This window comes from Micromys minutus, assembly GCF_963924665.1.
Source record: "Micromys minutus genome assembly, chromosome: 3".
Classification (NCBI taxonomy): Eukaryota; Metazoa; Chordata; class Mammalia; order Rodentia; family Muridae; genus Micromys; species Micromys minutus.
This window is the reverse complement of record NC_137972.1, coordinates 30,654,605-30,669,483: the sequence shown is the minus strand read 5'-3', so window position 1 is coordinate 30,669,483 and position 14,879 is coordinate 30,654,605. Positions and strand designations below refer to the sequence as shown.

Sequence of the window (14,879 nt, the reverse complement as noted above, 5' to 3'; positions counted from 1 at the left end):
TTCTCCCACTGAGCTATATACTCTGTGGTTTTATTGGTTTTTATAAATTTTCATTTACTTTTGTTAACTTTATAATTTTCATATAATAATCTTAATGGAAAATTGTATACTTTTTAAAAATGAGTCGCAGTTAAGTACAGTTATAAATCTGCAGTACCATTTAAAGCCAACAAACCCAATGTCCTGTCTCAACAACCCTCACATGCAGCATTTGGTACAAACTGCTCAAGAGGGGCTTGTCACTGGGTCGGGATGGTCAGTCACGTGGAAGCCCCTCTCCTGGATGGCCCTGTAGAGTGTGATGTACTTGGAGGCCAGACGCGTCCTGGGGATCACGTACTTTTCTGTGAACACACTCTTCTCCAGCTGTTCTTTGCCTTCCATAGCAAGGATGCAGTTGATGAAGGCGAGGGCAAAGCTCGAGCAGTTGTGGTGGTTTTCTTCATACCTTGAAGAAACACGTGAGATTCGGTGAGGTAAGACACCCATGACCTTGAACTCCTGACCTCAAATAGTCCTCCCACGTCAGCAGTGGCAGGACATCTGAGGCCACCATGCTGGCTAACATTAAAAGCAGATCAGTGGTAAAGGCAGCCAACTACCACCAATGCAGACAGTCTCTGGGATTCACACGGTAGAAGGAAAGAACCAACTCTATCGAGTTGTTCTCTGACCTCCACACCTGTGCTATGGTGCACACACATGCACACACACATACACATAGAGGCAAACAAAATAAACAAATACAATGTAATTTTTTAAAGTTTCTTTTCAATAGAGACCAGGCATGGAGCCCATAGCTTTAATCCCAGAACCAAGGAGGCAGAGGTAGACAGATCTCTATAGTTCAAGACCAACAAAGGCTACATAGTGAGACCCTGTCTCCAGAAAAAAAATAGTGAAAATGGGGAAAACATGAGAAATTAATCTCAGATCACTAAAATAAACAAAAAAGTGGAATTTAAATATTTTTGCACTGTTAACAATATTTTTTAAATGCCACACACAGTGATCCAGACTTTAAGGCCAGCACTCCAGAGGCTGAGACAGGTTGATCTCTAAGAGTTCAAGGTGAGACTGTTCTTCACAGTGAGAACCTGTGTCAAGAAATAAAATTATGCCGGGTAATGGTGGTGCACACCTTTGATCCTAGCACTTGGGAGGCAGAGGCAGGCAGATCTTTCTTTGTTGAAGGCTAGCCTGGTCTACATAGTAAGTTCTAAGACAGCCAAGGTCGTGTAGTAAGTCTTGTCCCAAAAAATAAATATAAAGCTATGAAATATAATATGTATTTTTCTGTGTATATTTAAAAATCTCATAACTGGGCATAGTGACAGATTCCTTTAATCCTGGCACTCTGGAGGTTGAGTCGGGAGCCTGGGCTACACAGTGAGACCTTGTCTTGGAGGAAAAAGAGAACAGTGTCTGCAGAGATGGCTGAGCATTTAAGAACCCTGTCTGACCTTCCAAAGGACCTAAGTTCAGTTCCTAGGACCCACACAGCGGTTTACAACTATCTGTAACTCCAGTTCCACGGAATCCAACACCCTCATCTGACCTCTTTAGGCACATACACTCAGGCAAAACACTCAGACACATTTAAAATAAATAAAGTAAAAAAATAATTAGCCAAGCAAAGCACAAAGTCACAGCGTCTCGCTGTGCCTGAGAGAGCAACAGGAGTCATCACTCCATCTGGCAGTGTTTGCTGTCTCTCCTCCCCACCCCCAGGAAAACTTCCATGGCACAACTCCTGATCAGTGTGGCTAAATAACTGACAAGCAGCAGCTTCCAGGAGGAGGGCTTTATCTGGGCTCCGAGGGACCTGACCAGCCTAGTGTCCTGCCGAAAGGCTGGGGCAGCAGGTGTGTGAGGCTGATGCTCACACCTCCAAGGAGCAAAGGGCACAGGTGGGACAGGAAGGAAGGCAGGCTCCAAACCCCAAGGTCTGTGCCAAGAGACCGGCTTTCTCCAGCCCAGCCCCACCTGCTCCCAATCTTCCTCCCAAAATAGCATCAGCATCTAGACAACCAAATATCCAAACAAATGAATCTGTGAGGGACATTTTCTAATAACCACATTAGCTGTTCTCACAGATTGACAGTCTAAGCATGGACTGTACTTGAAACAGCAGTGACCATGGAAACAGGAGGGTGTGTGATAGATGGGTGGAGGTGGCTTTCGGTCTTTCTAGACACCTACCTGTGAGGTAGCCAGGCTGGAGAAGCGGAGAAGTCTTCCAAGTACTTGTCCCACTGGTCCAGCAGTCCAAACATGCCAGGCTGTACTAGCGGAACACTGAGACAACACTCCCAGCCTGCCTCGTCTCGCCGTGTGCCATGGGCACTGTAATTATATACGACCCCTGAAAACCCAAATCAGAGTCAGCCAATCTATGAAAGGTGCTCAGAAAATGACAGTAGCCATAAATCCTGTAAATCTGGGTCACCCTTGTCTGCTACTGTTAGAGAGGCTGCCATCTAGCGGAGTGGTTCTCAACCTTCCTAATGCTGCCCCCCTTTAATACAGTTCCTCATGTTGTGGTGACCCCCAACTATTAAATTACTCCATTGCTACTTCAGAGCTGTCATTTTGCTACTGCTATGAATCATAATGTAAATACCATATATGTAACATATCTGATATGCAACCCCCAACTTTGTGGATAGGTAGGACCTGGCTGGAGAAAATGGATCTCTTGGGACAGACCTTGAGGTTTGGAGCCTGCTTTCCTGTCCCACCTTTGCTTCTTAGAGGTGTGAGCATCAGTCTCACACTCCTGCTGCTCCAGCCTTCCAACAGGACGCTAGGCTGAACAGGTCCCTCAGAGCCCAAAGGCTTGACCCCAGATTAAGAATCATGGATCTAGTAAAATTTAGAAGGGTTTTGTTGTTGTTGTGATGGTGGTGGTGGTGGTGGCGGCAGTCAAGCCCAGAGCCTCATGCATGCTGGGAAAATGTACTGCCACCCACTTGCCCCAGGAGTAGCCTTGGCTTCTAAACTAAATCCTGCCAACAGAACACAGTGGATAGTCTCCTGCTCTTCTGGGCTTGAGCTAGGACTGAGGTCAGGCTCAGGCTAGGCAAGGGCTCTGACACAGCCACCTCCAGTCCACCTTTCTAAAGCACAAGACCACAGACCTCAGCACATCTGGTTTTGTCCCTCAACCTTGGGTGCGGGGACCCGGTGTGGTGAGCAGACGCTGTGTAGTGGGTTGGGTGTGAGAGTCCACATTCTGATTTAAACCCAAAAACTGAGAACTTGGTCGACTCAAACTCTGACCATCTGTTTCTTTCTCTTAAAATCCAACACAGACATGTGCAGGTTTGTAAGACTCTGAAAAATCATTAAGGCAGTTCCAGGGGTTAGGAGTGTGGCTCAGTGCCGGTCTGCAGGAGGCCCTGCCTAGGTTCCACCCAGCACTACTAAAGTATTTTAGTCTTCTAAACACGTAGACTAAGTAGTACTAACTTGCCAAGACACATGACTTGCTTTGGGTTGCAGTAGGAGAAGCAGGGAAGGCAGAATAGGTATGCTGTTACCGTGACCTACCTCATCCTGGCTGGACACCCGCCTCTCCCCTTGATGGTATGTGGGGTTTGCTTACACTGGGGAAATGTAGGAAATGCTCACCACGTGTGTTAGTGATTCCAACGTGCAGATCAGACTTCCCATCGTACTCCCTGAAACAGAGAAACATCATCTGCACTGGGCGTTATTTTGATAAGAAGCCTAACCGCATAGCCCAGGCTATCCTGGAACTCAGGATCTTCCTGCCTCAGACCCCAAGACAACTGCAACTTCAAGTGTGCCATCTTGCCCACCAGCAAGCACTTCATGAAGCATGGGTGTTTAAAAGAGGAGGGCATTGCTTCCCCTGTAGCCTGTGCTAGACCTTGCCATCAGCTGTAAGCTGGCTAAAGGGTACAGCACAGGCAGAGCTCCCACCCCCCACAGCTGTATGGTGGAAGAGCTTTCTATGCCCTCTGGAAGTCCATTCCTTATACCACCAGCTAATATGGGTGAAGATCCTGGAGGTCCCCAGCCTTCTTTTTTCTTCTTTTGTCTTGTTGGGGGGGGGGTGTTTGTTTTGTTTTGATATGGGGTTTCAATGTGAGGCCTTGGCTCTCCACGAACTCACTCTGTAGACTAGGTTGGCCTTGAACATAGGAAGCCTCCTGCCTCTGCCTCCCAAGTGCCAGGATAAAGGCATGGGCCATCGCCACCCTGCTTGGTTCTCAGCCTTCTTAACCACAGCTCAGTATAACCTGTGGCCACGGCCCTCCCTGGTTACTGTTTCTTACTGTTGCTCTTTTGGCTTGAGGTTTTTCTGGTTTGGATTGGTTAGTTCTAGAATCAAACCCAGGGTCTTATACATGCTTAGCACATGCTTTCTATCCCACACACACCCTTAAAAATATTCTTTTATGTTTGGTTTTGTTTAAAACAAAGGTTCAGAGGTTGAAGAGATGGTTCAGGAGTTAAGAGCACTGACTGCTCTTCCATAGGTCCTGAGTTCAGTTCCCAGCAACCACATGGTGGCTCACAACCATCTGTAATTGGGTCTGCATCATTACTCTTCTTGTGTGTCTGAAGACAGCTACAGTGTACTCATATAAGTAAAATAAATAAATTCTTTAAAAAAAAAAAAAAACAAAAAAAGGCTCACCATGTAGCCCAAGCTGACCTTGAACTTATAAGCCAACATCAAATTTTTTGGACATTAACAAAATAATAGGCTTCATTATGACACTTTCTGACATGTATATAACATGCTTTGATACAATTTGCACACCTTGCTCAGCCGGTCATTCCTAGGAGGGCACAGTCCTGGGGTCAGCTCTCAGCTGGGTAACTGATTCTTCAATAAAGCAAGAGACCTCAGCTTTATCATGGCCAATGACACGGATGACTATTGGTCCTTTTCAGTCAACCCCAGGGATTGTTTTGAGCTTATGAAGACCCCATGAGTTCGGAGGCTATACGTGAATGAGCAAGAGTGGCCCTGAGAACGGGTCTGTGCAGAGGACTGGTTCTACCCCTCTCTGGGTGCGCCTCATTTCTCATTCCCTAGCCCCATCTTAGCCAGACCACCATCCCTAATAAAATTTCAGTCATTTGACAGTTTGTTGGGTGTTGACTCTGGGCCTGTTGAGTCAGGCTGTGTGACACAGGAAGACATAAGGCTCTGCCCTTTATGGCTTGCTTCTGGAAGGATCATTTCAGTTTTAGTTTGGCAAGTCTGTGTTCTCTTTAGTTCGTGATACCGGAGATTGAAGTTCAGCAAATCTTAATCAACCGTGTGAGTGTGGGGGAAGTATAAAGTGTTAAAACAAGCCTGACCTCCCCTTCACACAGATCATGGACAGGCCTCCTCTGCAGTTCTGGACTGACCAGGATCCTCTGTGAGGTCTGCACCCTGCAGTCATAAGCAGCAACGTTGATCAACCCAACCTCATTCAAGCAGAGCCCGGGGAGCCCCTGGGTCACTGATCATTCACCTTTGTCACAGTTCTGTGGAACTCAAGACAGTCTTGAATATGTGGATGAAAGGGAAGGAATTGTTTGGAGTCCCATGGACTAGGACTGCCTTGATTTCTGCAGCCACCACTGCATACAACCTGCCCCACACCTCTTAGCTCCTTCTGCCTAAGCACTAAGGACCATGCCCATCAGAATTAGCATTTTCCAGAGAATACATAGATGCGCATTACAAGGGAAGGGAAAGAGTGGAGGGCCAGCCTTCCCCTTTATCAGGAAGCAACTCCATCACTGATGGCATAATCTTTCCCGAGGACAATTTCAAGAGGATCCTGTCATTAGCAAGCTGAGGAAACAAATTCTGGGAGGATGAGGAATTCAAGGCCAGCCTGGGCACAGAGCAAGTTCAAGGACAGCCTGGGCTAAGTGAACAACAACAAAAAGTTGACAAAAGGGTGGGCTTTTAAACAAAAGAGAGAGAATGAAAGATGAGGATTTGGATCTACTCAAAGGAAGGAGCAGCTCCAGAAAAGGTGAATATTAGAGTAACATCAAATATATGTTTTATTGAAAGATAATTGTATGAGTCTAAAATTAATAACTCATAAATATGTAAATTTTCCTCATTCTTAATATTGTACGTTTTTAAAATTTGTAAGTACAGGTGTTTTGCAGTGTGTGTGTGTGTGTCTGTGTGTCCATGTGTCTGTGTGCATGCGCACTACCCACAGAGGCCAGAGGAGAGAGTTGGCTTCCCTAGAACTGGAGTTACAGATGGTCATGAGACCATGTAGTTCTGAAAACTTAACCTGGGTCCTCTGGAAGAGCACCTGCTGCTCTTAATAGCTGAGCTCTCCCTCCAGCCCTAACACTAGGCTCTTCTTGTTGAGTTTTCCCAGTTAACATAAAATTAACTTCGCATTTTCAGGGAACAAATATGACTTTTTATTGAAATTTTATTAACTTGCATGATTTATGACTAGGAGAAACTTGTGTGTTGGCTTATGTCTGTGATCTTAGCACTCAAGAGGCTGAGGCAGGAGGATCACATGTTACACAGCAAAAGCCTGTTTCAAGGGATAAGAAAAGGGCTTAGGAGTGCAGCTGAGCTCTGAACGTGTGTCCAGCACGCAGCCTGTATGTGACGTTGAGTTCCACCTCTAACACTGTGTAAGGAACAGGAAATGAAGAAAAGGAGGAGGGACCCTTAGACTTCCTTGCTAATTTAAATCACCTCCATCAAGAACCACCTCTTTCGGATTGTACTTTGCTCTGCACATTGTACCTGCTCGTCACATAAGCTATGAACCATCGCTTGCATATCATGCGAATAACATTCACTGCCTGGCTATTCCCAGTGAGCCACACAGCACATCCTTTCCTCCTAAAATCACTCGAGCAGGTGTCTTCATACAACACACAGCCTTTCACATACTATACAAATGTGTGCACAAAACCCAGGGCCTTACCCTAGGCAGGCAAGCCACATACCCGGCCCCACACCACCCTCTCTAATGGACAAACAGGCCTGCAAATGAAGACTGAAGGACAACAGTCTACCCAAAGCAACCCCACATGCACAGCACAGCACAGCACAGCACACATCCTTCAGAGAAGGCTTGATGACTGACAGACAGCAGAAATGCATGCACAGCTTATCATGACTCAAGCCACTGTACCTAAGGAACGTCCCTCTCGTGGGTTTGAGGAGGAAGGAGCATTTCTCTTGATGACCATTGGAGAATGGGTCTGAGATGCTGATAGGCGCGTCCTCTATCCTGGTGGAGCCCACGTCCCCCTGGCAAAGAGGGCAGCATTGGGGTACACTGAAAGTGTAGATGGACCTCTCGCAGTGCCTGAATTTAATTAGAGGCTTCCTGGCTCCTGCGAAGTGCATACTGTTTGAATGCTGGGCCACCAGAACAGGTTTCTGGAGACTTCCTTTTCCTCATTATACAGCTGGCTAGCTCACACTGCCTGAGTAACCTGATCTACAGTGACATCAGCAAGGATGGGAGCTCAGTAGGTTAACCAGTAACCAGGCTGCACCTGCTAGACTCTTAAAGAGCTAGTTTTTATTTTCCCTGGCTTACCAAGGTTTTTTGTAGATGCTGCACATTGGTATCTGGTGACAGCCAGCCCCTACTCATTCCTTCAGCCTTTCCTTGTGATGCTCACAGTGATTTGTTCTGCCTGTCTGCCTGCTGGAACACATACATTTTTGTGTTCTGTCTTCAGTCTGGGGTGGGCTCAGAATTTATCAGAGGGGATTGGCCCCTCTCTCCCCTAGCTGGCGGTGGGTGCTGGGTCACAGAACTCTGAAAGTTGGAAAGTTACAGGCAGCCTGCTGCATGACTCTGTCCTCCATCATGAAGGGGACAGTCTCAAGCCTCTAATTAGTCATTAGATAGGGCTTTGTGTCCTGAGCCATTCGGATGGGAAATTTGGAGAAGAGGCAAGTCCCAACATTTTGGAAAAGGGGGCAGGAATTTCTGAGGAATTTTAAATGTACTCATATTTTATGTATATAAGTACACTGTAGCTGTCTTCAGACACAGCAGAAGAGGGCCACCATGTGGTTGCTGGGAATTGAACTCAGAACCTCTGGAAGAGCAGTCCTAACTGCTGAGCCATCTCTCCAGCTTTAGAGACTTTACAAAACACTGTCTTGTGGATTTTAATCCTCACACACAGGAGACAGAGATCTCAGTGAGTTCAAGGCCTGCTCTGGTCTACAGAGCTAGTTCCAGGACAGCCAGGGCTACACAGAGAAACCCTGTCTCAAACAACAAACAATAACAACAAAAGAAAGAGAGAAAAAAACCCACTATCTTGTGTCAAATCAGCAGGAGGCTGTTTTTGCCTTTTCTGTAGGCTGGTATCCAGTCTGCAGAATGTTTTTAAAAACTGCTTTGCTTTCATTCATGAGTCTTTTGAATCATTTATTTCCCACACTGCCTTCCTTCCTCTTATTTTTCCTCAGATAAATAAACGTAAACGTTTCCCTAAAGGTACATTTCCCTCCAGACATCTCCATCTTACACTGTAACTAAAAACAAAAGCCAGACCAGTGTACATTGGATAGGAACAAATAAATCAAAAGTCCACTGCATAGGAAGGAGGTTCTTCGAGTCCAGCAGCACCAGGCAGCCTCAAGGCTCTAGACCAGAGCTTCTCACCCTTCCTAATGCGGCAACCCTTTAATACAGCTCCTCATGTTGTGGTGACCCCCAAGCATAAAAGCATTTCATTGCTACTTCATAACTGTAATTTTGCTGCTGTTATGAACCTAATGTAAATGTCTGATATGCAGATACATGCATGGTCTTAGGCCTCTGTAAAAGGATAGGTTGAGAAGCGACTGCTTGCTCTCGTCAGTCTCAAGTACATGAAATAGTTCAAGGGGGTTTTGTTCTTGTTTTTCTTTTCTTCCCTTAGCATTTAGAATTGCCGGGACATTCCTGTGGCAGGCAGAGCTGTAAGACCGAGGAAGGATGCTGTAGGAAAGCAGAGAGGGGCGTCCATGGCTAACAGGAGCAGGGGAAAGAAGGGAGCTTAGTTTGGAGTTAGCCATCGTTGTTGGGACTGGACACTAGCAGTTGTGTTCCTGGTTGTGTACCAAGGCCGAACAGAGTGCTGTGTTCTCATTAAACTGTGTTAGATGTGTTAGCTACAAATGACCAGTGTCTTACTATCTTTGGCAGGGCAGGTCTCCCTGACCGCTCGCTCTCACTTGGCCTTAGGAGAGGGCTGGAGACACAGCTGAGGAAGGCAGGGCTGTCTGTAAAGGAGTTAGGCAGGATGAAGTCTTCTGTTGCAACTTGAGACCACTGTGAGAAGCCCTGTCCCCTCAGCTTTGAAACTTAACACCCTTACAGAACATCTGAAGAGTCTCTGTGACACCTCCCTAGGCAAATTCCCCTAAGTCTTCTTGCCTCTGCTCTTTTCCGCTTTCTCTGGGAGGCCCAATTTTGGGTTGTTGCTTTCCGTTTTGTTTTATTTTGTTTTGTTTTATTCCTACTTCATCTCCAGATTCCTTGTAGCCTTTTCTCCTCCATTGTGTAGTGACGTGGTTTCTCCTCATCCCCATCTTCAGGGCAGCTGCTTTTCTGGCAGGGGCTGGAGTCTCTGTGTCAGATGCTATGGGAAGGTATAGAGTTTACACAGGACAGGACCAAATGTCTTTGGATGCTGTCAGCCAGGTGAAGGCCACTCACAGCAGGTGCAGAGGTCACATGACTTCTCTGACACTTGTCAGACTCCACTGGGCTGGATGAGGTTGGCATAGCTTGCTTCTGTGGTGGAAGGAGGTGGGTGTGGGCTGAGCCATTCTCCCTCCTACACTGAAGAGCTCATTTGGACTCAGGTTACAGAACTGTCTAGACAATTACCCATATTTAGTTTTGTGTTTTCCCACAGACAGAGAGGCTCTTGAGCTTGCAGATGACATTCTCTATTCTCATTTTTTCAGGAACATAAGAATGCACAAATTTTATTACTTTTAGGCCAGTGCAGGGGACAGTATTTCAGTGGTAGGGCCCTCGTGTTGTCTGAGGCCCTTGTACATCCTTAGCACCAAACCAGAAAAAGAGAAAAATATTGACCCGATAAAAAGTGGACTGGAGTAATGTGTCTTAATAAACTTTATTTAATGCACCCATTCTTTTATTTTAATTTTCATTGGTTATTTTATTTATTTACATTTCAAATGTTTCCCCTCTGCAAACCCCCATACCAATGTTTTTAAATGATTACTTTGTGTATTTGTATGTGTGCCTACATGAGTTTCTGTACAGCACTCTTCTGCAGGTCCCTGAAGAGGTCAGAGGTCATTGACTCCCCTAGAGTTACAGATTGTTCTGAGTTGCCTGCTGTGGGGGCTGGAAGTTGAAACTTGGTCCTCTTGAAAGAATAGTAAGCCCCTCTCATCCCCACCTCTGGTTTTTAAAGACAGGTTTTCTATGTGTGTCACTGTCTGTCCTAGAGCTCTGGAGACCAGATTGGCCTCTTAAACCAACTAGTCTTCTCTTTAATCCTACCCAGCCCCAACTTTATTTTTATTTTTATTTTTGGACAAGGTCTCAAATAACCCAGGTTAGCCCAGAATGCACTTAAACTCTGCCTCCAGCCCTAGAATGTAGAGATTACATGTGTGTACTACTATACTGCCTTCTTTTTGTGTCAACTTGACACAAGCCAGAGTTATTAGGGAAGAGGGAACCTTAATTGAGAAAGTGACTCCAGCAGACTGGCCGGTGGACAAGCCTGTAGTGCATTTTCTTGATTGGTAATTGTTATGGCAGGATCCAGCTCACTATGGGCGGAGCTACCTCTGGGCTAGTGGTCCTGAGTGCTATGAAGAAGCAGGCTGGGCAAGCCATGGAGAGCAAGCTGGTTCACAAGCTGGTTCACTTCATTTCTTGCCTCTATGTTCCTACCTTGAGTTCCTGGCCTGACTTCCCTCAGTGATGAACTGTTGCATGGAAACGAAAGCTAAAATAACGCCTTTCCTTCCCAAGTGACTTATAATCATACATGGTTTTTATCACATCAATAGAAAAATAACTAAGACAACCACCAAGCTCGTTTCTGTAATGCTGGTATTTTACCTGGGACTGTACATGGAAGGAAAGCAAGTTACTGAAAGAGTTAAAGTTTCAAGTTAGCCCCCACTAACCTTGCCTTGAGAACAAGTATGTCTCGAGGCTGAGAACAAAAACCGCAGACCACCTGGTCTTGATAAAGTCTGACTCTGCAGTCCTGAGAAAAACTAGTATGAAGGTCAGTGTGCCCCAAAACAGAGTGGTCTGGAGTTGAATCATATCTAAAAGCAGACAGAGAGTGCCAATTTGAATGAACCAATGAAATTGTTATGTGCCTGTTGCTAACTGCTTATGTAATTTTCCCTATAAATATGTCCCCCTAATTGAGTTCAGGGTCTACTCCTCTATCTCCTGTGTGAGATATGTGTTGACCCCAGAGCTCTGGCCTTCTCCCCTCCCCCAATAAACCTCTTGCCTGATTGCAGCAAGATTGGATCTCTGTGAGTTCTTGGGTTCTCGTTCTCCCGGTACTAGAGTGAGGGGCTTCCCCAATTCTGGGGTCTTTCATTACCAAATGAGCTATACCCTAACCCTATGAAAAAGATTTTACTCATTTACTCCTTTAAGATCTCTCTCTCTCTCTCTCTCTCTCTCTCTCTCTCTCTCTCTCTCTCTCTCTCTCTCTCTCTCTCCATATTTTTCCCAATCTTCCTCTCACCCATGCCCTCTCACTGAATCTCTCCTTTTTCTTCCCAACCACACTCCTAGTTACTTTGGTGTGTGTGTGTGTGTGTGTGTGTGTGTGTGTGTGTGTTTTAATTGCCCACTGAATTTCACTAAGTTTGTTTGCAAGAGCATGGGTAGGGGTCATTTACTTAAGCAAGGGCAACTTACTAGTGGCTCTGTCCCAGGAACTACTAACTTCTTATAGCTACCTGTGGAGGAGGTAGCTGTTTATGAGTCCCTCCCCACCCATGACAGAATGCCCATGAGCCTAGTATATTTCTTTTTCTTCTTCAGATAGAGTCTCAGAGTGTAATGGGAGATCTGTACTCACTATGTAGATCAGGCTGCCCTCAAACTCACAGAGACATAACTGCCTCTGCCTCATGATGTAAAGGATTAAGACTAAAGGCATTGTTTTAGGTAGGCTTTTACTGCTGTGAACAGACACCATGACCAATGCAAGTCTTATGAAGGACAACATTTAATTGGGACTGGCTTACAGGTTCAGAGATTCAATCCATTATCATCAAGTTGAGAGCATGGCAGGTATGGTACAGGAGGAGCTGAGGGTTCTACATCTTCATCTAAAGGGTGTTAGCAGAATACTGACTCCCAGGTAGCTAGGGCGAGAGTTTGAGAGTTTTAAGCCCACACTCACGGTAACACACCTACTTAAACAAGGCCACACCTTTTAATTGTGCCACACCCTGGGCCAAGCATATACAAACCATCACATTCCACTCCCTGGCTCCCATAGCCTGTTCAAACTATGGGGGCCATACATAAACATAACATAATGCAAAATACATTTAGTCCAACTTCAAAGGTCCCCATAGTCTATAGTATTCTCAACAATGTTAAAATTCCAAAGTTTGGTGCTGGAGAAATGGCTCAGTAGTTAATAGCACTGATTGCTCTTTCAGAGGTTCTGAGTCATGAAGTTATGAGCCTCATGGTGGCTCATAACCATCTGTAATTGGATCTGATGTCCTCTTCTGGTATGTCCAAGGACAGCTACATATAACTGAAATAAATCTTAAAAACAATAAAAAGCAACATTTAGGCTGGAGAGATGGCTTAGCAGTTGAGAGCACTGACTGCTCTTCCAAAGGTCCTGAGTTCAATTCCCAGCAACCACATGTTGGCTCACAACCACCTGTAATGAAATCTGATGCCCTCTTCTGGTGTGTCTGAAGACAGCTACAGTGTACTTATATATAATAAATAAATCTTTTTTTTTAAGTCCAAAGTTCAAAGTCTCTTCTAAGATTCATCCAATCACTTAACTGTAACCCCCCAAAGCAAGACAGGAAACCAGCAGGGCAAACTCCAAAACTCCTTATTCATGGCTGATGTCAAAGCAGTCTTCAGGTCTCCAAGTCATTTTTCATCTTTGTTGACTGCAACAAATTCCTTTCTCCTGGCCTGATTCTACTCCCTTTAGCAGCTTTCCTCAGCAGATAGCACACAGCTCTGGCATCTTAAACATCTTGAGGTCTCCAAGGCAATCTCAACGTTACAGCTTCTTGTTCCAGTGTATGGGATCCACACATGATCTTCTTGGCTCCTCCAAAGGGTTTGCATCACTTCTCCAGCTCTGCCCTTTGTAGCACTCTTAAGTTCAGGTTGATCCACTGCCACTGCTGTTCATGGTGATCATCCCATGGTACTGCCATCTCCAAAACGCTGGAGTCTTTCACTAGGCTTCACCAACAGCCTTTCACAGGCTCTCTTCATGGTGCCAAGCCTCAACTTCTTTGCATGACCCCTTCAATCCAGGGCTGTCAACTACAACAGGGGCTGCATCTACTCCAATGCCCTTCCATGACCTCTCACAGTGCCAAGCCTCAACTCTTCTTTGTGAAGCCTCCATACCTTCAAAACCAATACAACCTGGGTGATTCTTACCCATTATCAAGTACAGCTGTGGCACAAGGTACAACTTTGGCTATCTCTGGAACACAGCTTTGTTGTGCTCTTGGAGAACACATCCCAGAAGATTTCACCTCAGTGATGCTGGTCTCTTCTTAATCACCATTAATTTCTTAGCTCCAGTTAACCAGCATCAATTTTCCCAGTAATTCTTTTTATTCTGGACTCTAAAGCCAGAGCCACATGGCCAAAGGTGCCAAGTTCTGCTGTTTGCTGGGGCTGGAACATGTGCCCTTGTTCTATTACATTATCACCACCTTTCTGTTTTCTAACTCCTTCTCTGCCTAAGCTTGGCTGTCCTGGAACTTGCACTGTAGACTGACTTTGAACTCAGAGATCTGCATACCTGTCTCCTAAGCACTGGGATTAAAGGTGTGTGCCACCAAACCTGGGTTTAAGTTTTTCTTTACCTAGAACTTGCTCTGTTCTAGACTGGCCTTGAACTCAGAGATCTGCTTGTCTTTGCCTCCTGGTATTAAAGGCTTGTACTACCATGCCTGGATCTAACTTTAGCTGGGTGGAATCTTGCCACAAGATCATTACTTCCTTAATTCAATTTAGTATCATTGAACACAGGATTCATCTCCATTTCACTTCCTGGCACCCCTTTAATACTCAAAGCATATATTTTATAATTTTCCTTTCTCAGTTTGCTGCACTTGTTTAAAATGTTCTTCATGAGACTTAACCAGAAAACAAAGTCTATGATGGTCTTTTTTGAGACTTCCTTTGTCAATGCAATTAATCTGAGTCTCTTCACCTTAGCTTCAGACAGACTATTCTCAAACAAGGGCAAGAAGTCACATTCTTTACCAAAATTTCACAAAACAGCCTCTAGACCACTTATTGAAATTCCCCTCTTGTATTTTATGTATGTATGTATGTATGTATGTATGTATGTATGTGTGTGTGTATGTATGTATGTATGTATGTATGTATTTACATAAAAAGACCAGTAGGGGAAGAGGATATTTGGTATAGATATGATCAAATACATTGTACACATGTATGGAATTATCAAAAAAATAAAAATATTCTTATTAGAGGATGGCTCAGTGGTTAGGAGCACTGACTGGTTTGTAGGGGACCAGAATCTACATGGTAACTCACAACCGGCTGCAACGCCAGTTCCAGGTAATCCAACTCCTTCTTCTGGCCTGCACCAGCACTGCATGCACTTATTGTACAGCCACACAT

The 14,879-nt window shown here is 45.1% G+C and overlaps 1 protein-coding gene across 1 annotated transcript; it reads right to left on the bottom strand.

Moving 5' to 3' along the window:
- Positions 1-225: 225 nt before the first annotated feature.
- Positions 226-7,378, bottom strand: MKRN2OS (MKRN2 opposite strand; the record flags this gene model as incomplete). Its single annotated transcript, XM_080913820.1, has 4 exons — positions 226-448; positions 2,203-2,365; positions 3,634-3,683; positions 7,161-7,378. 4 exons carry the CDS (start codon positions 7,376-7,378, stop codon positions 226-228), a joined length of 654 nt encoding a protein of 217 aa, XP_080769946.1.
- Between the last annotated feature and the right edge of the window lie 7,501 nt (positions 7,379-14,879).